Raw genomic sequence first — 25,484 nt, 5'->3', positions numbered from 1 at the left:
GTTTCTCCTTTCCTCAATATAATATTCGTCAGAGCGTTGGGTTTGAATGATATAAAATAGTTTTCTTAAGGGTAATCTCGTCATTTCATGTTCTTCTCCTTTCAGTTTTAACCAAAACTTTTTCTTTTTGGGTAAATTTATTAATTATTATCCTGATAATAATAGAATAAAATAATTTTTTAATTGTAAATAAATATTACAATAAATAAATTACTAAATTAATTTTTTAAAAAATTTATAAAATCAAATCTGAAATTGAGGTCCGAACGTGAATTATTTATGGTATTATTAATTATTGTCTTTAATTAATTTTGAAGTCAACTATTCAACATTTTTTTAATTATTTACTCGAATATTTTTTAATAATAATATACAAATATTATGGTAATAAATCAAGAATATGTAAACAACATCATATTCACCTAATTGTTAAAATCTAATTTTTTTAATGTGTTACGAGTTTGTTACGGTTAATTTATAATACTTAATTTAATATGATTTAAAATTTAATTTATTAACATATTAGTAGGAATACGGTAATCAAATCTGACTATACTTCAACGAGTCTGTACGTACAAATATTTTTTATTATAAGCTGATGATAGTTTATTTATAATACTTAATTTAATATGATTTAAAATTTAATTCATTAGCATATTGGTAGGATTGCGGCAATCAAATCTGATTATACCTCAACGAGTCTGAACGTAAAACTTAATTTAGTATGATTTAAAATTTAATTCGTTAGCATATTAGTAGGATTACGGTAATCAAATCTGATTATACCTCAACGAGTCTGTACATTTTTTTGACAAAAATAATATTTTGTGGTAGTAAAAATATTTTTTGTTATAAATTGATGATAGTTTATTTATAATACTTAATTTATTAAAACTTTATAACTCGATTCATTCATATATTAATTGAGTTACGGTAATTAAATTAAACTAAACTCAACAAATTTGTATATTTTGGCAAATAAAATATTTTTTATAAATTGAATTTGATTTTTTTTTAATGGTTTTTTGTTAAAATATTTATTTTTATACTATTTTTAATAATGCATTTTAAGATGATAAGTCAAGTAATTATTGATCTTGCTCCTTTAATAATTATAGATGATTCATAAAAATTCAATTACTCAATTCTTCAACATAATGGTAAATAATTTATTTTGTTACTAGCTAAAAATAGTTATTCGTGGGTTAAAATACTATATAACATTAAGATAATATAAAGTAAATTCAAAATATTTCAAATATGAAATATCACATTTGAAAAATAGATTATAGATTCGAATTAGCATGCCTTGTAAAAGCCCAAATTCTCTATTAAGGATTTTAAGTGTTTTAACTTAATCATACTGATAGTAATTCTGAAATTTTTATTTAGCGTAATAATTAAATGTTAAAAAATTATATTTTTTGCGCGTTTACTTAAAACTTCCAAATATGGGCTATGGGAATGTTTCGGAACTTAAAACGAGAAAATCACTAATAAATAAATATAATTAACCTCTATTCAAAATTTACGAAACGAAAAAAAGGTAGTTGTTTAGTTGATCTCTTGTTGTTTAGGATTCTGATATTGGTCGTCATTATCTGAAATGGTTAATAAAAAAGAAGTGAACTATACTAGTTCAATAAGAATATCAACACCTTACCACTGATATGGAAAATAAAGTGACTGTAAAAAAAATATAAAACGACCGATAAAGCATAATTTTAATGAAATTTGAATGCTAGTGCATTTATTTTCTGATGTACTAAAAACGTTAATATTCCATTTTATGGCTAATAGCATATCAAACACAAAACAATAAATAAAATCAGAATGATGATTTAATCATAATAAGCATACATTCCAATAAACATACAATGTTGGGTTCTTTACCGTTTTACCCGAAATTGGGTTTTCATATCATACTCATTCCTGTATTACCCGATTTATTTTTTCTATCATTATCACTAGGGGTCCATAGGGATCCCTACTACGCGTGAATACATAAAATTTTCATGTAAATTATCGGTTGTTCTCATACCTTGTCCGATAATATGCATCACGATACTAAAAACTGTCTCAATACCTCGTCCGGTATGAACAAAATCAATTTTCTCCTAACTCTATCCAGTATGGGACTTTCTAGCCTTGTACGACTGAAGATAATATTCACAGTAGGGTTTATCCTATGTATCAAGTCTGTACACTATTTTATACGATACCTGATAAGTCATTTCATTCAATAACATTAATTTATGCATACTTTTTCTTTTTATTATTATTTAGAAATTAATAACACGTATGCCCATATCCCAAACAACACCAGAGTACAAAATTCAGATTTCGAAATGCGTAAGAGAATACATTTGTAAATAGAAATATGATAAAATAGGATAGTATAATCAGAACTTTAAATGTCACGATACGATGAATAACAAATGAAACGAATAAATCAAGACGAGATTAAGTATAGTAGAACGTGATAATAAAACGGAATAAAATAAATAATAACAATTCAAAAATACATAATTAGTATATTGTGTAACACCCTTTTACTATTTTTGTTATAGGATTATACATTATTCATCATTCTACCTAGAACAAAGTATTTAGAACCTCTAACCAAATCTCATATCCATTAATTCGTAAAGAAATCAATTTTCGTTACAATAATAAACTATATAATTAAAGAAACTCTCAAACTATCACCATACACATAGAAGTTTTAATAATATTTCAATACAGTGAGTATACTACTATGTCTCATTATAATTGATAACATCTTATTTCTTTTAGGTCCGGTGCTTCGTTGCTAAGCACTCCGTTTTTTGATTATCGTCTCAAAGCATCTGAAAATGAAAGTAATGAGTATACATAACCCAATGAGATGAATTTTAGAACTAAAAACTAACGAATGACAATTAAATAACCTCATTCCCTACTATCATTTCTTTACTTCTATCATTATGTTTTTCTCCCTTGATAATCAATAAATGACAAAACTACTCCCTCTTAATCCCACCTAACTCCTTACCGTTAGCCTCTTCATGTTCAAACTACATAACAGAAATGCACTATACCCCTTTGTTTTAACCATAATACCTTACTAATTCAATGCAATTTTAGTAGTCCCTACGCTACACCCACACAGCCTCTCAATCTACCCCACCAGTCTCTCACACATCCTTTCCAATACCGGCCCACCAAGACCACACACACACCCCCTCGCTGGATCCTGGGCCCCCACCCCAACAGTAACCACAATCACCATGTCGGCCATTACATGGCCTCGTGCACCATCACACTATAATATCAAATACACACCGCTATTCTCGTGACAACGACCACTGAATGGTCCCACCGAACTCCACCAATGTCGGTTAATGACCTCACACACACCTAACAATGTGAGTGCTCTATCAACCGCCAAGTGGCCATAAATACAACATGTCACTACTCATCACATCGGCACATCCATATCTACAAGCATCGGCCAAAGAATTTACACACACACACACACAGTATGCCACTAATTGCCACACCAACATATCAGAATCTATAAACACTGGCCAATAGGCCTCCCACACCCAAGTACATATACATACACACACCATATATTTCCCACAGCCTACACACTATAACATGTAAACCCTAACAAACCCCCACCCACTTACAACTACACACACACAGACTACGGACCACCATCCCTGCATAACAGAAGGTGTCTCCCTCGACCAAACAACCTTACACACCCCCACACCTGAACCTACACCCACCATAAGTCACCCATCGCCTATACTTATACTTATACAATAATGTATCCCAATCTCACATTTACCTCACCTATCGAGTACACACAAATTTCTCATCCAAAAGCTTTGTCCTGTTCCCACAACACCTCAAGTTCACTTATCTCCGTCACACACTCGACTACCAAACCGTACACATCTCTCTATAGTGTGTTCCCTCTCCCTTCACATACCTCAGCTTCTCTTACACTTCTTGAGCTATCACAACTCCTATACTTTTGTCTCATTGACATGGAGCATTTCCATTAACCTGCACATACAATTTCACCATGGTTTGCCCTAAATTAGTTTATAATTTTAAATTCCTTTTACCTCTTGCTTCCATACTCCTCTATCTCCCAAAGCTACTGCAACCTCACTTATTCTCGAACTTCTGAGCAGTTCTCCTTCCACACTTGCCGCTGATTAACGCCTCTCACAATTGTCTCCTCTCTCTCTCATGCACTCTACGTTTTACCTTTTCCCTTCTTTCCATCTTCTTTCTTTCCTCTCTCTGTTCGACGCCCTTTTATACCCATCCCAACTTCACATCCTGACCGTTGATTTTGCCCATCCCATCCCAATCGTTCATTCCACCCTCCCACATATATATAGGGTATTACATATTGATTCTAGATAAATATAGCTAAAGAAAAATGAAAAAACATATTAGCCCGAACGAGAGAATATAGATTATAGTAAAATAAGATAAAATAAATTAAGTAGAACAAAATAAAAATAAATAGATAAAATAAAATGATAATAGAATATCGAATAGATAACATAATTAAACTAGTGATAAACATAAATAAGTTAGTTACTGGCTCCATCGACAACCTGTATTTAATTATCAAGGAATCATAAGACTGTTTAGTACAACCATTTGTTATCAATTCAACTTTAATTTACCGTAACAAATAAAATATTGAGGGATTCTTACATTGGGTCGGAGTCTAGGACACTACCTTTTTTATTACTGTTCGTGACAATTTTCGGTTTTTGAATTTATTGAGTTTCTTGGTAAAATTTAAAAATGCACATAAAAGGGCATGCAAATACGTAGAGAATGTGAAAAAGGCAAAAAAACTCACCAAGGGTTGGGTTGGGGTTCTGGTGTGGCGGTGTTGCCGAGCTGCGCCGTCCGGTTCTCATTTTTCAATACTTCTCCCTTTCGATCAAACCGTTTTTGGCCAGTTCCTGGTGGAAATTAGTTTAAATCGTGAAAAATGGGTGTTTTACGGAGAATGGAGGGGAAAGTTTTGGCCTTATCGGCAATTTTCGCTCTCTGATGTGGCGGCTCAGTCAAGCTCCGCTGTCCCTCTCTCGTGGTTTATGGCTTCTCTCGATTATCCTACAAACGAGAATGGTTCAGATAGTTAAGGACAGAGAAACAGGAAGAACGAAACAAAAAATTAGGCTTACTGGAATGTTTTGGTGGCTGAGCTCTCCTCCGGTCGCTGTTCTTCTTCTTTTCCAATCACCTGTGTCGGCTAGGATTTTGGGGGTTGACTGAAAAGAGGTTTAAACACTTCTCTTTGATAAATCTGGGTCGTCCATTCGGGAGGCGTGGAGGCACGTAGACTGTCCAATTAGTCTATTTGGGAAATTTATTGGGTCCGTCTGATCTGGGAGACTTGGAGGCATGCAGACCATCTGAACAAACCCTTTTAGGAAGTCGATATGGACCGTTCACTCATGTAGGAGTGGCCCCGAGCCATTCGATCAGCCTGGTATGCAGATTGCCAGCGTGGGCTTCCCGTGTGGAGCCATGTTGGCGTGACCGTCATGCGGCGTGCGACGATTCGTCGTGCTGCTGACTGGGTGTCCACGTAGCTCATTTCTTCCCTTTTCGCGAATTGACCCCTACATTCTGAATTTCTTTTCACATTGATCCCCTTTTATTTATAATTGTACCCAGACGTCTGAATTTATTTTCAAAAATATCCAAAATTAACCCTTTAATTATTTATCTATCATTTGGTGATAAATTAATTTTTATCAACTCTTTTTATGATAAAATAGAAATCAAATTGAGACAAATGAGTAGAAATCCATGAATTTAAACGAATCAAAATATTTTTATCCATTCAAAATTAAAAGGTTACGTCTCAAATTCGGAGTGTTGTTACATGCCTAATATGTTTTTTTGAAGAATTAACAAGCTTTAATTTAATTTAATGGTTATTCAAATTTTAATTTAAGATAAATATTTAAAATTTAATTATTATCTAACATAAAAATTAAAATATATAATTTTTTTTAAAAAAATATCTTAGGAGACAAAATATATATATATATATAAATAAAAATAATTATGCACGAAATTAAATAGAGCCATCTACCTCATAATCAAGATTGCCTAGATTGTAACGCCCGTGCCAGCGTGGCTTCACTCTAATAAATATGCCAGCGTGTACTGTTTATTGTTTATTATTTTGTTTTTACTGTTTTTTTAAATTAAATATAATTATTTACACTTCAATTAAATATAAATTAAGTTGTAATAAAAAATTTAAAAGTGATTAGCGATATAATTAATAGTTTAATGACTAAATTAGTAATTTCCCCTTTGGATAATTTTTCAGTTCAAATTATATAACCGATAAGTTCAACATACGTGGTAGTATCACGTTATTTTTAATTTTTTAATTTTTCATTTGTGTTTTAATTTTTGTAATGATTGTGGGGATGACTAATTTTCGCACGTCTAATTATATGCGTAAATGTGGATTTGACCAAAGTGTTTTGGTGCATGAATATATATCATATAATAGAAAATATGTACAGTTTAAATAATTAATTATAACAATATTATTAATTTTATTGTATCATTATAATTAATTTAATTAATTAATAAAATAAAAATATTAGGAATTAAATTATAACAAAAAAATATTAAAAATTTTGGAAATTAAAATTAATTATTTAATTTTTTTTAATGTAACAAATACATTTCGTGGGCATTAATTAAAACATTAAGTACACAAATATATGCCTTACACGGAATTAATTATTTATAATTAACCATAAAAGTTGGTAACCAAAAATTGATTTTTAAAATATTAAAATTTTAAAACAAGTAATTAGACTACGCACTGAATTGTAAATAAAGAAAAAGTGATTTACATATATAAATATATAGTAAGAAGAATTTAGTGAAAAAGTTTAGTTATAAATATATAAATAATATTATTATGTGTGTAAAAAATATTAACAGTACTTCACTCAAACGGATCGGATCCTACCCGAGAGCGCCACTGATTTGTACCGAAATCACCAGGACCCGACCCGTCGCCGACTTGAGGTGTAAATGAGACGATTCTTTGCAGAGACCTGATTGCCATGAGCTACTGTCGTCTTTTTTTTTTTTTTTTTTCTTGAAATGAGAAACTGCTTTTAAGGCTCTCTATCTTCATCACTGCAGATGATTACACAGACAGATACTAGCTTCGTCCTCACAGATTATCTTTCGATTCTTCAATATTTTAATTATTTTAGAATTCGTATCCGATAATTTATTTACATATTGCTTTCATTAAATCCTGCTGTTTATTTATTTATTTTTTTTTGTTTTGAATCTCAAAAATTCTCTCTTACTCTACTTTTCTATAAATAATCTTCTTCTGTTCTTCGAAATCACAACACTGTTTGTTGTCTCCCTCGAGAGGACCGTGAGTTTTGTTGGTCATGGCGATTGCAGCCGCAGCTGTCATCGTGCCATTGGGGCTGCTCTTCTTCTTATCGGGCCTCGTTGTCAATCTCATTCAGGTACAGAGTGACTGCGAAGTTGATCAGGTTTCGTTTTTATATATGTTGTTTTTTGTTTGAGATAAAATTGTTATTTTCGAGTGTGAAGTTTCACCGATTCGGATGCTCGGTGGTGTCCCCATTTTTGGTTTTTATGTTGAGGGAACTGTTGGTTTTGGAGGTTTATCGTTTGTGATTCTGCATTGCGTTGTTCGCTGTGTGTGTGGTTCGGGATTAGCGAGTTATTCATGGAGAATGTTGGTATTTAGGGTAGTCTTGATTGTTTTCTTCTGTGACAGTAGGGTTTTGTTAGAGAACTCAAGATGTAAATCTAGGTTTCAATATTCATCGTTGTGCTTTTTGATCGCATCTACAGTCTCAGTCCACTTAAATATGTTGCTCCCTTGGTTGTTTTTTTTTTTTGTAATTTCTGCTAAGCTCCTTTGTCGTGAGAATGTGGGGACAGCAAATGAATTAGAAAAGCTTAAGCTCATTGGACAATTCAATTAAGCCTAAAATGACTTTATTAAGGTGATTTTGCTGGGAAAATTTTTAGTGTCGGCTCAAAAGCTGTTTAATTCTTTCTCCCAAAAAAGAAACTGTTTACTAGGAACATTTCATAATTCGTTATCAGTCTAGTTAACATCTTTATCCATTTCTTTCAGGCAATTTGCTATATCCTTATTCGGCCCTTGTCTAAGAACATACACAGGCGAATCAATCGGTTAGTGGCAGAATTATTGTGGCTGGAACTTGTATGGCTTATCGATTGGTGGGCAGGAGTGAAGGTGTTAACAAAAGCCCTTTACTACCAATTTCAGTCATTCGTTCAAAGACTTCCAATTAAATTAACTAAATTAGCTAAATGATTATGATTCAGCGCATAATTCTTGTTACTTAAGGTGGCATTTTTTAGATACAGTGGCTATGTTGTAAAAATCTTTTTCTACTAGATGAGCATCTTTCTTCGTTGAATGAGTGCATGCCTAAAATCTTGCCTGCTTAATTGATGAATGCATATTTACTAACACCATGAACAGCTGTTGTGACTTCTATGGCCTTGAAGGATTATCTGTATGTTTGTGATACGAGAAACCATAATGTTGCTTAAACTAAATGAGTTAGTAGCATTCTCCATATATGTCTACAATTTACCTTTCCTTTTCTTTTTTCCTGCTTCACAGCGACCTGCGTTTAAGGGTGCATCTCAGAGTGCACTACAAAATTTCAGTTGCTTTTGGTAGCACCTTATATTACTTGTTATAATCCAATTAGGTATTTGTGAAATGCGACACTCAAATTAATGAATTTTACCCGTATTAGTGCATTGCATGTGTAACACGTGACTGCACGTGATTTACTGATGTATGCAAAACTGTAAAATGTTACCTTATTTTATTTTTCTTTCTCTTTTTATTTAGTTTCAAATTTTTAAATTTGATTTTGGTTGGAAATGGAAAATAAGATTAATTTTGTTAGGATAAAAATTAGAAATAGTTCCAGGGGTACTTCTGGCATATAACATGGATCTTGTGACGGGTTCAATATATGCAACGTGTTTATACAATTATAGAAATGACGTTTGTGAATCCGAGTTTCCTGTTAAATTATCGCGGAATATTGGTAAGGTGCTACTACATGTGATTGAAACATGTAAGGTCCTATTTGACAACTAAACTTGCAGGATGCTTTGTGATCAACTCCCTATTTTTTTTAATCAGCTGGTTCGTGGATGAAAAGTGATTTTTTACCAAATTCGCATACAGTAATAATGTTTGATTACAGATTCTAGTAATTCTTCAGGGCGACTTCTCTGTTTTGTGAATCATGCTATTGCAGACGAATGCGGTGTTAAATTTGTTTAGATGATACTTATTTTTTTACCAAATTCCCATACAGTAGTAATGTTTGGTTACTGATTTCTAGTAATTCTTCAGAGTGACTTTTCTGTTTTCTGAATCATGCCATTGCTGAGGAATGGCGGTGTTAAATTTGTTTAGATGATACTCACTGCCTTTTTTTTATGTTTGTAGTATTAAAGTTTATTTCCAAAAACTAATTATTTTTAAAAAATGTTCATATTATTAAAGCGATTTAGTCATTATAATCACAATCTATTGTTATCGTCAAATACCATGCGAAGCATGGTTAATCTATCAAATTCATTCGGGTCCTTTTGGCTGCAGATCCAACTATTCACTGATAGGGAAACCTTGAATCAAATGGGTAAGGGCCACATTGCTTAAGCTCTTACTAAGCAATAGACCTATTCTTGCTGTTCGTTAGCATTATCAGGGAACTCGACTTTTCCCTATCCAAACTTCTTCCAAGTAACTTATTTACTGTTTTATGGTGAACTTTTTCAGGTAAAGAACATGCACTTGTAATATGCAACCACAAAAGTGACATTGATTGGCTTGTTGGATGGGTTTTAGCACAGGTGCGTAGTGCTTTAATTATATAGAGCAGCTTTATTTCATTTTTTGCAGACAAGTAATATCTTAAATGCGCCATTATAAACACCACAGAGAGATGGACATGCACATGCATGTGAATATTGATATGCACACTATGTATATATGCTATATTTGTAGATAACTCTTTCTGTATGTTTTTATGCCTGAGTGAATACATTGCATTTACTTATGTCCATTTCTTTGTCCATTATGTATGTGTAGAATTAAACATGTGTACACTCTAAGTAAATCTTCTTTTGTTTGATTCTTCGCTTACAACATGCTTTCTTACGATTGAAATTTTTTATGACAGCGATCAGGTTGCCTCGGGAGTGCATTGGCTGTAATGAAGAAGTCGTCAAAATTCCTTCCGGTACTTTAATGAAAATTAATTTGGTTAGCATATAGAGTCAATCTTCAATTTCAAATTAATGTTTTTACCATTAACATTGCTGTTGTCAGTTGCAACGCGAGATTGAAATCTTCTCATTTTTATTCTCTTTTTCTAACTTTGGAAGTAGGATGGAACATTAAATTTCACAATGAATACTAGCATCATTTGAACCCTTGAGAAGTTGATTCTTTGGTTATTATCCTCTGGGCAATACCTAGGGTCGGTTTTTTTTTCTTTGCTTGGGAAGTGGTGACAGAGCGGATACTAGCACTGGATAAGCTGATAAAAAGGGGAAAGATCTTGGTGAATGAGTGCTACTTGTGCAAGGGCGATGCAAAGTCTTGTAGTCCTATTCTCCTTTGGTATTCATCTGCTTATTGGTTATGGTATTTGACATATGATCTAGTGGGTTTAAATTGGGAGATAGCTGGTTCAGTAAGGGAGGAATTGCCAGCTTGGAAATATCAAAAGTGATAATCGTTCGCTAAGGCTTATTTTTTCGGTGACCTTTTGGGTTATTTGGAGGAGAGAAACATAAGAGCTTCTGAGGCTAGAGGGCCTAATTTTGATAGATCTAAAGATGTTTGGTTAAATACCCTAAGCTTTCTAATTATGTGCTATCCATTTTATTCTAGTGAGGATCTGGGGGACCTATAGTCATTTTGCTAGAGCTGTAAATACTTTTGTTTACAGGTTGCATCCCTTTGATGTTGTTGAATATTTTGTTTTCTACTATAATAAAAAAAGTATCATCTGGGCTTCTGTTTACAGTTATTCATAATATTATAACTTCTTAGTTAAACATGGTGATCAGCATCCCCGTTCTTAGATCTTAAATTATCAAAGCTTGGAGGTTAGTTTACTTCGCTGTAAAATATGCAGGAAAGGTTGCTGTCTTGTTGTATTTGTTTATATTCATTTCTTCCCTTTTACTAGTTGTTCTTGTTAGAAAACATTTTGTACGTCTGTAGGTCATAGGCTGGTCAATGTGGTTTTCGGAGTATCTTTTTCTGGAAAGAAGCTGGGCCAAGGATGAAAGCACATTAAAGGTATGTGTGTGTAAAATTCTGCTGGACATATGCTTTTATGTGTGAGTCCATAATATCATCAGTGTATGAGTTCATAATATCATCCGTGTAATGCGCACTTTTATGTTTTTATCTGTGTATATATTCTCTGGTATTATTTTCCTTGTTGGTCGAATTAAATCTTGTGTAACTATCTGCAGTCAGGTCTTCAGCGGTTAAAGGACTTTCCCCAGCCCTTTTGGTTGGCCCTTTTTGTAGAAGGAACCCGCTTCACACAGGCGAAGCTTTTAGCTGCTCAGGAATATGCAGCCTCTACAGGATTGCCTATCCCTCGAAATGTTTTGATTCCTCGCACCAAGGTAAACTGTTTGTCCCTTCTCTATTTTCTATATAAATGCACACCTCATCTTGCATGTCATTATTTCTTTTTTCTGGCTCATTTTGTGTTTACCCACCTTCCTGAACCAGACAAGGGTAGGAATTGGAGAAAGCAAATAAACAGACAAAAACAAAAAAAAAGAGGAAGCATTCTTTGTGTTATGGTCAACCATGCCCGAACTGTTATTTCTTTACAAGTATTTTACTCTAGCTTAATTGAAAATTTGAACTTTTGTTGCTCACTAAGTGGCATGTTCTTGGTTCAGGTTCTACAAGTAGTTTTCCTTCCTTTTTGTATTTTGATTGATTCAGACGTCTTGAAGTATACTCTCTCTCTCTCTCTCTCTCTCTCTCTCTTTTCTCTAAAAATAGATTTCTGATCTTTTAGTTATACAGCATATTATTGGCAATTTAAGTGCTTCTTACAAATGCCATGGTCTTACAACATATTTTTTTCTGATGGATGCAAGATTAAATGATGTGAATAACTTTGCTCAGCATTTGTCATTTCAGGATTAGCATTCCCTCTCATTTTCGATAAAAATCTTGCTGGTCTCGTAAAATATATGCATTTGCTTTGGCTTCAAAAAAGAATATATAATTTGTATAACTTGTACATCAATGGCACTTCTCTGGTGTGGTTGCATGATAAAAGTTATTTTTTTCCTTTTGTTTTAATCCCAAAAACACATCAGTCGGTTTGGGGCCTAAACATTTATCAATTGTTAATGTTCTCACTTTGCATGCATGTGTCAACTGTCAAATTTTCTTAGAAATCCTTTTTCATGCTGAATGCAAAGGTTTTATGGATGGTTCTACAACACATAGGTTATTGGAACTTCAGGTTTGTCATATTAGTTTTTTTATGTTTGTCTACTTGGATGAATTACTTGTAATAATATTTCTTGTTTATAACGTAGGTAATAAATTTTCAAACTTCCTTCAATCTTTTCTGTTTTAAACCTATGAGACTATTGAGCCACATGAGACTTGGAATACATGTGGATAATGATTTGTCCTATCCATATTGTCCTGCAACCTAAAGAAACTTTATTCCCTCTAAAAAGATTGACTAAACAAATTCTGAAACTTTGTTTGCTGGTGAGAATCTATCTAGCTATTTGTTAGATGCATGTGGTCAGCCATACTAAGGCCTGAGAGGTACATTGACCTAAATATCCACAGGTTCTTTTACTTTATTTTTGAGGGATTATGAAGAGAGAGACGGCAGCTTTGAGTTTTTGGCTTCTACCATCAGTGAGAATTCATGCTTGCTTTGCCTGGCATACACAAAGTTGATCATAAAACATGCAATGTTTCTGCATGGTTAGGCAGATTTAGTCAAATATATATTCTTGAGGGGTGCCAGTTTTCCCTTTGTAGTTAACTCATTCTGCTTTGTCAATTAAGCTTGATTCTGGTTTTCCTGCTATACTGAAGAGTGTGCGAGTGATTTTTTTCCTCCTCTTGGGGGGAGGAGGGGGGGAAGGAAAGGGGCTGGGGTGATTAAGCCCAAATATTTCTTTAGTGTTTTGGAGAATTTTTGGTCCCAAGCTGCTGAAGTTCTTTTTGATTTTCAGTGTTAATGGAGTTAGTGTATGAACGCATGTTAATTCTCTTACTATAACATGTTCATATTTGCATGGCCATCTATGTTTTTCTTGATTATTACATTTTCTAGAGTAATCCAAATATCAAACTCGATTTTTGTTGCTTTCAGGGATTTGTTTCAGCAGTCGCCCATATGCGCTCGTTTGTCCCTGCCATTTATGATGTCACAGTAGCTATTCCTAAAACTTCCCCTCCACCGACAATGCTCAGACTCTTCAAGGGAGAACCTTCTGTGGTAAGCCAAAAGAAATTTCAGATTTCCAGTCAACTGCATTTAACATGTCTCCTTGTTCTATGTTGTTTTCTTTGTATTAGCATATTATTTTACTGAAAGTATTGCATTTATGTTGCATTTACGCCTGGATTTTGATACATCATTATGAAATTCAACAATCTCTTCCTAAAGTTTTAGGATGTACATCCCAAGCATTACAGTCATTTAAATTTTGCTAGGGCTATTTGGCTGGCTTGAAGCCATGAGTATGAAATGCTATTACATATGCAGTAGCCATTACTATATTTGCTTAGTGGAGTGGATTCATTTCTCGATAACAAATAGGAAATCTTAAGATCTGTCCCATGGATAACAATTTAACGATAGCCTGAATTGTGATGGTCATTCTTTTCCCCTATGTTTTATTAGAAAATGCTAAGTTTATTCTTTGAAAATTACAAGCGTCCTGAGTTGCATCATGCTAGACATCATCCAGAGGGACTGCTGTGCAATTGCTTGACCCTGTTGGAAAACATCAGATAGGGAATCAGGTCAGTCTTTCCCGGTCCACTTAAGATGTAGTTTGATCTGGCCATACTTAGTCTCTATTGTTAGGCTTGATTGCACAAGAGTTCTTTCTGACTCGAGGCCGTCAGCCAATGTATTTTGGCCAAGAAGGGAACTAGCTTGACTCATCGAGTTGCTTGTGGAGACCAGCTAAGTAATGTTGTGCAACTGGCCAAGTCATGCAACATGACTGCCTATGGCTGGCTTAGTGGTGCCAACATCTTCGGTACATGGTACTGGCACCAGTGGCCAGGGTTGCTAGGCTCTTTATAAGAAGATTTTCATTTTTTTAAAACTTTTTGTTAATTTTTTAAAAATATCTTTTATACCTTAGCATTGTTCTCATTCTTTGTAATCTCTTTCCTTCTAATAAAAATCTTTTTTTTTTCTACAGAAAATTTCTTCTTATAGATTTAAAATTATCTTTGTTTAATTCTTAATTATATAGTGATAAATAATGAAGTGGTGAAGGAAGTTAAGAGATTGAGAAAGAAGGTATGTAATGAATCATGATGAAAAAAGGTCTTGGAGGTGGGAGAGAGGGATCTTGTGTTGCCCTTTTTCAATTTCCTTCTTATTCTATTGTATGGTAAGCCTGTATCTCGTTTTTGTAGCAGAGATGGTTAAGACAGGGACTCTTTTTTCCTATTCTTCACTATGCTAGTCTTTCAGTTGTATGTTATCCCGTACCAAAGAGTGGAGTGTTAAAGGACTCTTTTATGGGGTATGATGAGGTAGAGATTTCTTATCTTCAATTTGTTGATGACACTTATCTTTTCCTTTTTTCATGAGTTTAATAAGTTTTGCAATGGATTAATATCTGATTCAATGTCATGGATTAGTTATGGCTTCTTGTAGACTAAAATCAGAGAAAGAAGAACCAGAAAGTTTTTGGCTTTTTTATCTTTTTGATCTGTTTTGATTGCATGCTCGGCTTCGTTAGGAAACAGTTTTAAAGACAAAGCAACTTTATAGATAATTCACTGCATGATTTACTATCTGTACAGATGGCCTTTTGTTTCCTGTATCCTTGGGATTTTTTTTAAGAAGAAAGAAAAAGAACCTATCTTTCTTTCTGAATAAAAAAAATCATATATGTAGGGCACTTAGGTGGTGATCTCCAAGTAGAGAATGAACTTCACCAATTTTGGCCAAAAAAAAATATTTACGAAGTTCCTTAATTGTCATCGAATAGGAGAGATTCTTGCTCTGTAGAGTGATTGATAAGGTTGTGTAGGAAGCCCAATATGCCTTTGCGGAGCGGCGTTAAATTCTTAACGCTCTTCTTGTCGTGAACGAAGTAGTGTATTTTATTAATGGATTTGGAGAAAGGTGTCTTTGTGGAAGCCACACACTGAGAAAGCTTATGATCTTGTTTCCTGATCATTCCTATTGTACTTGTTGAGGAGGATGGATTTCAGTTTTTTTTTTTTTTGAAACATAGAATGGATTTCAGTTTAGATGGTACCAATTGATTGAAAGTTGTACTCCTACTGCCTGGTTTGCTGTACTCATGAAGGGGGAGAACTTTGGACTTCTTCGACTATTCTAAAGATCCTTTGCCTCCTTCCCTATCCATCTTGGTCATGGAGGTTTTTCATAGTTGCTTCTTCAAGCTAGAGCTTGCAATCTCGTTGAAGTTTAGGTGTTGGGAGCAGGGACTCTAGAGAAGAGATCATGCAGTTGCTTTTTACGGATGACACTCTATGGTTTTGCCGGCATGACACTAATTTTCTATGAATATTAGATAATTCTTACTTGTTTTGAAGCTTTTTCCGGCCTTCATATTAATTTGGATAAATCGGAACTGGTCTCTTTTGGTACTGATTTGGGGGTGAAGGAATTCACTAATATCTTAGGATGTCGGGTCTTAACGCTCCCTATCAAATATCTTGACTTCTCCCTCGGTTCTAAATCCAACTACTACTTGAGATCCCATTGTTGGCAAGGCAGAGAAGATATTATTTTTGTGGAAGAAAATTTACCTTTCCAAAGGAGGTAGGATTACTCTAATAAAAGTGTTCTCTCCAGTCTGCCCCCCTACTGCCCTCCCTCTTTCTTATGCATGACAGTGTTGTTAAGAGGTTGGAATTGTTCAATTTCACTTTCTTTGAAGGAGACACTGAAGAGCTGAGACGGTACCATCTTGTGGCTTGGGATGTTGTGAAAAGACCAATTGCAACGGGAGGTCTTGGAATAAGATCTTTGCCCGTTCTGAAGAAAGCTTTGCTGGCCAAGTGGCTTTGGAAGTTTATGTCATGTGGTGCTGGTTTGTGGAGAGAGGTGGTTATTTGCAAATACGGGTTCGATGGCATGGGTTGGAAGTCTGCTAGAATCAGCTAGGGTTGTGACTCTAGTGATTTGTTTTCTGTTTAGATATGGTTTTTAATAGTCTTAATGCTAATGATTTCCCTCTCAAATTTGCAAGTCGAGTACTGCATTCTCGCTAGTGTGGTACATGTGGTGTTCTTGTGGTGCTGATTATCATAATCAACTTTCTGTATTGTGATGGCTTGGAGATTTTGGGCATTTCTATTTGAGATTTAGTACATTACGGGTTTGTTCTCCGTTCCTTGAGCACTTTATTACCTCTTCTCTTTGTGGTGTTGGAAAGGAGGATAGCTTGTTGCTAAGAGGGGCTTTGTTTGTTAGGTTGTGGCTTTCGTGGTTGGAGAGATGAAATGTTTTTAAGGGTCATTTCTCACCTTTGCTTCTTTGGGATAGGATGCCTTTTCCAATGTCTTTTTAGACTAAGGTGCATGACTTAGCCTCCGTAAAGATATTTTTTTTGTCTATGTTACATAGAAATTGGCTGACTTTTTTGGCTTTTTCCTTCTTTTTGGAGGATAACCAGTCCTCCCTTCATTTATTTTTCTCTCCTATAATCTTCATTGATGAAAATTTTTATGCCTTCTCTTCATAAAGAAAAAAGTAGGTGTAATACTTTGCTCAATTATAACACACTGCTCAATTATCTTCGGTTTGTTCACTTAAAGGATATCTATGGTTACTCCTTTTCAGGTGCATGTGCACCTTAGACGACATTTGATGAAGGAATTACCTGAAACAGATGATGCTGTTGCACAATGGTGTAGAGATCAGTTTGTTGTCAAGGTAAGTTTTACTTTTTCTTCATGCTCTAGTTATATGGCTTTGCAATTATAGATGCAAAACAACTACAGTGCTCATGAGAATGAAAGCATTAATAAATATGTTCCAACGTATATTACTTCTAGTTTATTCACATATCAGTTAACATTTGATGTTTTTTGTGTCTGTTTCGGGAAATTAGGATGGATTATTGGACAAACATGCATTGGAGGATACCTTCAGTGACAAAGAATTACAGGAAATTCGTCGACCAGTGAAGTCTCTTTTGGTGAGCTAACTGTTACAAATCTAGCAGTCTGCTTGATTATCTAGATGGCAGCCCCTTAATGTGCAATTGCTCTGTCAATCTGAGAGCTACATTTTTATGAATTTTTTGCTTACATTCAGGTGGTTACATCTTGGGCAATCCTAGTTAGTTTGGGAGCTTTGAAATTTCTCCATTGGTCAGCACTGTTGTCATCATGGAAGGGCATTGCATTATCAGCAATTGGTTTGGCCGTTGTTACCGTGCTTATGCAAATCCTAATTCGTTTCTCCCAGTCAGAGCGTTCAACGCCTGCCAAGGTTGCTCCAGCAAAGCCCAAGAATGGTGGAGAACCATCAGAGACAAGACAAAACAAAGAGCAATAGGTTGCTGCTTGTTCTATTCCCAGGTCATTGCATCCATGATAGATAAGGTCGTAATTTTGTGAGCTATGGTTCGTGTAATGTGTGCCACCTTCAATTACCTATGTTTTCATTTTGAACTTCTCTCTAGTTATGTGTTCTATTCATATTTTAGCATTCTATATGCATGTGAAATTAGGATAATCCTTGTATAGACTCTATCTAAAGTGGTTGTAGGAGCAATGTTCGACTAGGTTAGTTGATTTCCTTTAGACCGTGTACACTTTTTTGAAGGTGAAATCTCAAATACAATTAAATTTTTTGGGTCTCTCTCTTTTGATTGTCTTCTCGACGTTACCCTCCCTTTCCCACCCCCTTTTTTCTAAAATATTTTCTCTTGTTTGTGCGCCCATGTAGGTGTGGATTTTCTCTTAATTGTAAAACTGACTTTTTGGGGGTAGGTGTGGATTTTCTCTTAATTGTAAAGTGGCCTTTTTTTGGGAACTTCTTAATGTTAATTTGGTTATTTGGAGTGTATTTAATGAGTTGATTTTGTAGTGCTTTTTCTTAGGGGCAGGTCAAAATCCAAAATGCAGATTTACTTGGCTCTTATTGCTGAGAGGCCATTTTGGGTGCAGAATCTGGCGTTTTTGGCAGGATATGTAATAGAAATTATTATAAGAGGATTAGTGGTGTAGAATTAATGACAGTACTGGAAAGAAAACCACTTTCCTTTCAAGGCTTTGGATTTGGGGCTATTTACATGTGACTTCCATTGGGTTTTCCCTCACAAGTTATCCCAAGCCCTGCACCAAGAGGGCTGCACCTTGAAAACAATAGCTTCTGGTCTAACCTAAAATCTTTCAATGGAGCGTCCAAATTGCCGTGGAGGAAAGCATCCGATGAATTCTTATGGTAGGTTTCTTCTGCCTTTGTCTACTATTTTCCCTAATCCTGTGGCTAAAAAACCGAGGAGCAAATCGAGGGCAACTCGTTTGAGAGAGAATCTTTTATCGTCTTTTAAATTTCCGATCGTTTCTTCAGAAACAATGAAGGAAAAAAACGATGATGTTAAACAAGAAAGGCAAGAATCAAACCCATCATCGTCATCATCAGAGAGTTTAATGAGATCAGTGCCAGTGGCTACACTGAATTTTAGGGAAATCACAATTCCGGAGCCAATTCCAGATTTTGCCGCTTTAACTCGAGATATTAGCTCATACATAAACTATTTACCAAATCTAAGTGAGAATGGAGAAGATGATGAATCAAATGTTGATGATTAAAATCATAGTATTGTGTATTGACTTGGTCTTTCTGGTTTTTTCTATGTTATATAGCTTGTTCGGCCTGGTACATGGTATCAATGTGCTTGCAGTATGTATTTGTGCTTTTCGTTTCTCGTTTTGTTCCTTATTTGATGTGTAATAAACATAATGTTTTTCATATTTTCTTGATTTAGTAGAAAATTTTGTGTACATTTGATTTCAATTTTGTTATTGTCGATTATATTTTAGAATTGAAATTTTTGAGCATACAAACACCAACACACTGATGTACTAGTTAAGATTTTGATCTTTAACTCGATTAATTACGAGTTCAAACTTACCAATACCGTAGAATTCGTCATTTTGTGAGTGTATATGAGTTGACGGTGACTGATTTATAATATTTGATTTAGCGAATTTAACATTTAGCTTATTAGTGTGTTGGTGGAGATTACAGTAACCAAATTGATTTTTCTCTTACCAAGCTATTACGAATATAATGAAAAAAATATTTCATTATGATTAGATTATCTTAATTAGAAAAGACATAATGGAGTAATATACGAAATAACATTCTTATAAAAAGAGTTATTAAATATACAAATTGATTTAATGAAACATATTCTTGAATTGTTTAGTGAAAGTTTTAGTTTTTATTTGTTAAAAATTGGTATAATGATATCTTATTTGTAAAAAAGAACTATTAGTCAGCCTAAGCTCTATCATTTACTTATTCACTTCATTCATTGCCGAAATAAAGAAGAAATCTAAGAGCTTGAAAACTAGCCTTTTTCAATAAGATATGCTTGCCTACCTCTTTTCTTGCTCTAGAGCCTTTAAACTAAGATAAAGCACTGCCTACCAGCACTATAATGGCTGAACTTTCAACAGCTAGAGGAAAGACTTCGACTCCCACAATAGGACTGGGGACAAAAGCACTATCCAATTTTCCTATAATGTAAATAGTGGGCAAAACACTTTCTGGTCTAGCAATGCAATTGGAAAGGCTGCAACAGGGAGAGCTTAACTTAAGATGTCTATTGGCTCGACTGGCATGACATTGAAATAAGGGGCTTAGCTTAGAATGAACATTGGGTTTGCTCGCTCACTCGATGCGCTTACTACTAGAGCTATTTGAGTTTAGCTTCTCTTCTCCAAGAAGATCAATGGGAAAAGGAATTAAACTGGCTTAAAATCTCAAATAAAAGAGCTTAGGCCCTTTACCTTTGACTCATCCCTCTTATCCATAGCTTGCTTGAAAGAATATTGATTTTGCTAAAGAACTAACTTGCCCATTGGCTGGGAGATTATCTAGCTATTTAGATTAAGGGGAGAGTTGGTCTTACTGTTAGACATGGTAAACATAGGAGAAACCTTATCCACGTTAGGAAGAGTAGTACTGATAGTCTTAGTACAACTTAGACCTTTCTTATTCATAGTTCTCTTATGACTCTTATACAAGCTAGCTCTTTTATGCGCTTGCCTCGAATTACTGGTAATGTTATTTAGGCCCTTCTTACTTAGCATTGTCAGATTAAGGGAAGGAATGATAAGAATAGCCTTTGCTAACTTACTCTTATTAAAATATTAAGAGAATAGATTATTAAATATAGTATGATAAATATATTTTTAAAATTGTTTATAATAAAAAATTATGATGTACAAAATCTAACTAAAAGTATTTTTATTTTCCAAAATTAAAATAAATATTTTACTCATAAGATATATTCAGAAATTGAGTTATTTTTATACCACAAAAAAGATAATTTAATAAAATATAAGTATTTTTTTATTGTAAAAAAGGGATTAATCCTAAATTACTGATACATTGTAACACCCGTGCTCGGAAATTTGGTCCAAAATAATTTTTCTATTTATAAAATATCTATATAAATAATTAAAAAATTTAATTTTATTTAAATTATTGAGAAAAAATGAATTAGAGACGAAAATGAAAACAATTTTGAAAAAAAATAGTGAAATTGAAAATAAAAAGGGTGTTTTTGAAAGAAAATTTAAAAATAAAGGGTAAAATCGTAAAAAAAAAGTTTGGCCACGTGAAACAGTTCAGTCAACAGCCACGACAAATCAGAGCATGGCGCGTGACAAAAACACTGACATCGGCACCATGCGAGAGGCCACGTAGGCGATCCGCGTGCCTATTGATCCGACAATTCAGATCAAATTTCACGCGCACGAATGACCCAAATGCATTTCCTCTACATGCGCAATCGAATGGATGAGGTTGATCGTGATGGACGGTCCATATTCGTCCACGCAATCAACCTAAATGGAAAATTATCAACGGTCTTCCTCACTCCATGTCGACTTAAACGGGTGTCTTAGATTGACTTCTCTTCGCAAAGAATCAAAACTCTAGTCGACAAATGGGTGACTAGAGAAGAAAAAGAAAGGCAGTCGAGGAAGGAACCAGACATCGGAGAAGGAGGCCGACCACCGTCATCGATCGGACTCACTGCCGACGTCAAAACAGTTTTTTTTTCCTCTTCCTGCTTGAAATTCAATCTTGAGCCTCCTTATATCTATATCAGAGCCAAAGGATCAATAGATGAACCTAAAATCGTGGGTAAATTTCGGTCGAGCTACCGTAGCCAAAACCCAAAATCCTCTCTGATGACCCCTTTTTCGTTTTCCGTTTTGCATGATTTTATGACTACCGTGTCCACCTTCCTTTTCTGGTGCAGGTTAATCGAAGAAGAACCCCAGCCGCGAAGGAGAACTAGCGAAGCCGTTGCACCCGAGGATCCCCCGCCAATAAGTTTCGATTTTTTGCCTTTCCCAGCAAATCGAGTCTTTCTAACCCATTTTTTCATAAGTTTATGCATGAAATCGACCAAAACTGGCTAAAATTGGCTGAAACCGGCCAGACCGATGTGAACCACTGCCATGGGTGGCGGAGCTGGCACGAGAGCACGGCGGTGCCATCGTGTCGAAACCCTAAAATTTGCCGAAAGGGTTTTAAAATGCCTATTCTGGCATATAATAATAATTTGAGTACGGAAGCGAAATAAAGGTTAAAGTTAACATCTTTTATACAATAACTCAAAAGTACTAACAAACATTACAGAACAAATTCTTTGAAAAAAATACGAAAAATAGAAAAAAATAAAGGAAACTATAAAGTATCTAGCATCTATTCGTAGCCTTCTTGTGGATTGGGCTCGGGAATCGGGTCCTCCTGATCTAAAATAGTTAAATAAGGGGTGGGCTACACTAGCCCAGTAAGAACATCACACTATATCACTGTCACAAAAATAAAGGTTGGTAAAAAATCAAAACAACCAATGGAGAAGTAGATTCAAATAGATTCGTTTATCATAAATGAAATCATTTACCGTTCACTTACTATTGTGGAATTTATGGAAACAATTTATAAAAGCAATAATATCATATGGATAACAATTTCATGCATAATCAGTAACATAGAACATATCATGAATTCGTATTCATTAACAATAATTGATCATCAACACTTCTCGTTTTACTAGTCTACTAGTATCCATGGGGATCCATAAGGGTGTTCTCGTTACACATGAACTATTTTTCTTAACAATCTTAATTCCATGGTCGTTCCCATACCCCGTTCGATATAAGTGCAAAGACATTAAACATCAATACTCCGTTCGGTATGAGGGTGAAGCGGGCCGCCCCCATACCCCGTCCGGTATGAGTGTCAAATGATCAAGTTTGCATACCCCGTCCGGTATGAGACAACGTTCACGGTAGGGTTCCCTATGAACCCGATCCGTCCACCATCTCCTAGGATATCTAGTGAGACTGTCATCTTATCCATTTATGAGATCATATCCCATTCCTATTTGTACTTAGTCTCCATCACCAAATCAACATAAATATATAAACAAGTAACGTGCATCTAATAATGCAATCATATCTTAGATTTCCAAAATCAAACAGTAGTCAAGTAAGACAGTAATACATGCATTTAAACCATATAATATACAAACCAGATATCATCATGCTTTTACAATGTACAATAAATCAATAGTAATCGACAGAAAATAATGTCCGATTTTAGGCTCCATTAGCAATTTGTAATTAATCAAGCACATCCATTTAATTTATACAAAAGACCATATTATTATTTATTTGAACTTTAATTCTATGATAGGAAATAAGGTGATGAGTCCTTATTTGATTCGACGTTGAAAACTAGATGGTTACTGCACCTATGAGCGATCTCTGAGTTCATTGAATTTGCCTTCGGGAACTGAAACGCGCTTACGGTACCTACAAATATCCCAAATAACCCAAAAATCAGACCCAGGGCCTACTCGGCCAATTTTGAAATTCCTGCACGGCGGCTCCGCCGTACTTCGGCGACGGTGCCACCGCCTGCGGCGGCGATCCACATCGGGTTGGCTATTTTTGGTTGTTTTCGGTCGTTTTCGACCAAATTCAATCGAACTTACACCGGCTCATACGAGAAAACACACTTCGGGCCCTCGGTGGCCTGAAAAAATGCAGAAAACTAAAACTCACTGGCGGTGGGGCTCTCCGGTGCGGCGGCTCCTTCGGCTCACGTTGCGATTGGGTGTTTTGCTTTGGTCAACCTGTAGAGAAGGAAACGGTGGTCACAACGGTGGAAAAATAACATCGAATGAGAATCGGGAAGGGCCTCATCGGACACATTTTCTGAAACACCTCGCGGCGCCACCGAGCTTCGACGGCGTTTTCCAGCCAATTGGCTAGTTCTTTCACTCCGATTTGGTCATGCGTGGGTTTAAAATTGAATTTCGTGCAAGAAGATAAATTTTTACCTTGTTTGGCGGTCGAAAATTACTCCGGTACTGCGGCGGGTGGCGTCGGTCGGCTCCCTGGCGGCTGGGCTGTCTTCTCTGGCGAGGGGCTCTGGCTGTTAGGGTTAGGGTTTGGGTGCGGATGAGGTTATTTATACTCATCCACTTTTGATTTGGGTCGTCCATCACTTTTAATTTGAACCGTCCGATCGCGATTAAATAAGTAGTGAATCTGGATCGTTCATCGTGATTCAATCTGCACCGTTCGTATGCGATTCAATCTGGGTCGTTCATGCGCGATGCAATCTGGGTCTTCCGTGCGTGCGGGAACAGATTTCAGCCGTTCGATCGCGCCCACGTGGATTGCCCACGTGGCTCTCCCCGCGTGCCCTCCCGCGTCAGCGCCTCTGCCATCTGACGCGTCTTGGTTGGTCATGGTTGCTGACCGGGCAGCTGACGTGTTGTAACTTTTCTAAATTATATTTTGACCTCCGATTTTCGATTTTCTTTTCAAAAATATTTCTACAACCCAAATTTTCAACCATTTTTCCTAAAATTATTTTCAATTAAATCCCTAACTAATTTTTACCATTATTATTATTATTATTATTAAATTAAATTAAAAATAAATAAATTAAATTAAAATTATTTATTATATTTATATAAAAAATAATAATAATTTAAAAAAAACAGAAAGATTGGGTGTTACATTGTATTTCAAACACCGATGCGGGGTAAGAATCCCTCACCGTTTTCCCTCTTACGGTAAACTAAAGATTAATAATCGATAATACTGTATTTTGTAAAAATTAAAAAATCCTCAAAATAATTATAGGTCATTAATAGAGACGAAACCGGTCAGTTTATATTTGTCCTGGTTTACTGTTTATTTTTCATGTATTGCTTAAAATGCTTATTATTATATTATGTGAATTAAATTGATAGACTTAATTGCTCTCTCAGTTATTTGGTTTACCTCACTGCATATTCCCCATTTGTTGGTTCAGTTTACAATAAATATTTCGATTATATTTTCTGATATACGTATCGCCTATTTGCATGACCTATTATTGATATGCAAATATAAGTTATTGGTATGTAACTGTTAATCGGTTTATACTTTGAATCTATGTAAAAAAGACTTATTGAATACCTTAAAAAATAATAGACGGACCCGGTACATAGGGAACCTTATTGCGGACATTATCTTAGATGGACGGGGCTGAGAAGTCTCATACTATAAGAGTTTGAGAGATATAGTTCACCCTCATACCGGACAGGATATCGAGGCGATGGTGTGTTTGACGCTCATTACCGGACGGGGTATGAAGACAAGTAGGTTAATTGAAAAATTTAGATATTGGGTTCACGAGTAGGAAAATATCCCTATGGACCCCTAGGAGTTCCAATAATCAGGTAAAAAAAAAGGAAAATTGCAGCTCTTGCTCACTTGTAAATGAAATCATAATATTATCTGAGTAATTGTCTTTATAGGTTGAGTTTGAAAAACTCGTAAGGGTAAGTATGGAATGAACAGT

General features: G+C 35.0%; 1 protein-coding gene across 1 annotated transcript; it reads left to right on the top strand.

Annotated features, from left to right (window-relative positions):
- The first annotated feature begins 7,136 nt into the window (after positions 1 to 7,136).
- LPAT2 (lysophosphatidyl acyltransferase 2) lies at positions 7,137 to 18,228 on the top strand. Its single transcript, XM_088208884.1, has 11 exons — positions 7,137 to 7,556; positions 8,201 to 8,323; positions 9,722 to 9,761; positions 9,902 to 9,975; positions 10,305 to 10,364; positions 11,357 to 11,434; positions 11,614 to 11,772; positions 13,512 to 13,637; positions 17,205 to 17,297; positions 17,476 to 17,562; positions 17,682 to 18,228. Exons 1-11 carry the CDS (start codon positions 7,476 to 7,478, stop codon positions 17,922 to 17,924), a joined length of 1,164 nt encoding a protein of 387 aa, XP_088065010.1. The 5' UTR covers positions 7,137 to 7,475; the 3' UTR covers positions 17,925 to 18,228.
- The last annotated feature ends 7,256 nt before the right edge of the window (positions 18,229 to 25,484 follow it).

This window comes from Carica papaya, chromosome 8 (genome assembly GCF_054855325.1).
Source record: "Carica papaya isolate Zhongbai chromosome 8, ASM5485532v1, whole genome shotgun sequence".
NCBI lineage: Eukaryota > Viridiplantae > Streptophyta > Magnoliopsida > Brassicales > Caricaceae > Carica > Carica papaya.
The sequence above is the reverse complement of the archived record's forward strand: the minus strand, read 5'-3'. Positions and strand labels throughout refer to the sequence as shown.

What these genes read in the sequence shown, in the direction of transcription:
- LPAT2 (XM_088208884.1), top strand. Translation starts at nt 7,476, where the DNA reads ATGGCGATTGCAGCCGCAGCTGTCATCGTGCCATTGGGGCTGCTCTTC. An exon ending in AGGATGAAAGCACATTAAAG is followed by an intron (nt 11,435 to 11,613) that starts GTATGTGTGTGT and finishes AACTATCTGCAG; the next exon opens with TCAGGTCTTCAGCGGTTAAA. An exon ending in GACCAGTGAAGTCTCTTTTG is followed by an intron (nt 17,563 to 17,681) that starts GTGAGCTAACTG and finishes GCTTACATTCAG; the next exon opens with GTGGTTACATCTTGGGCAAT.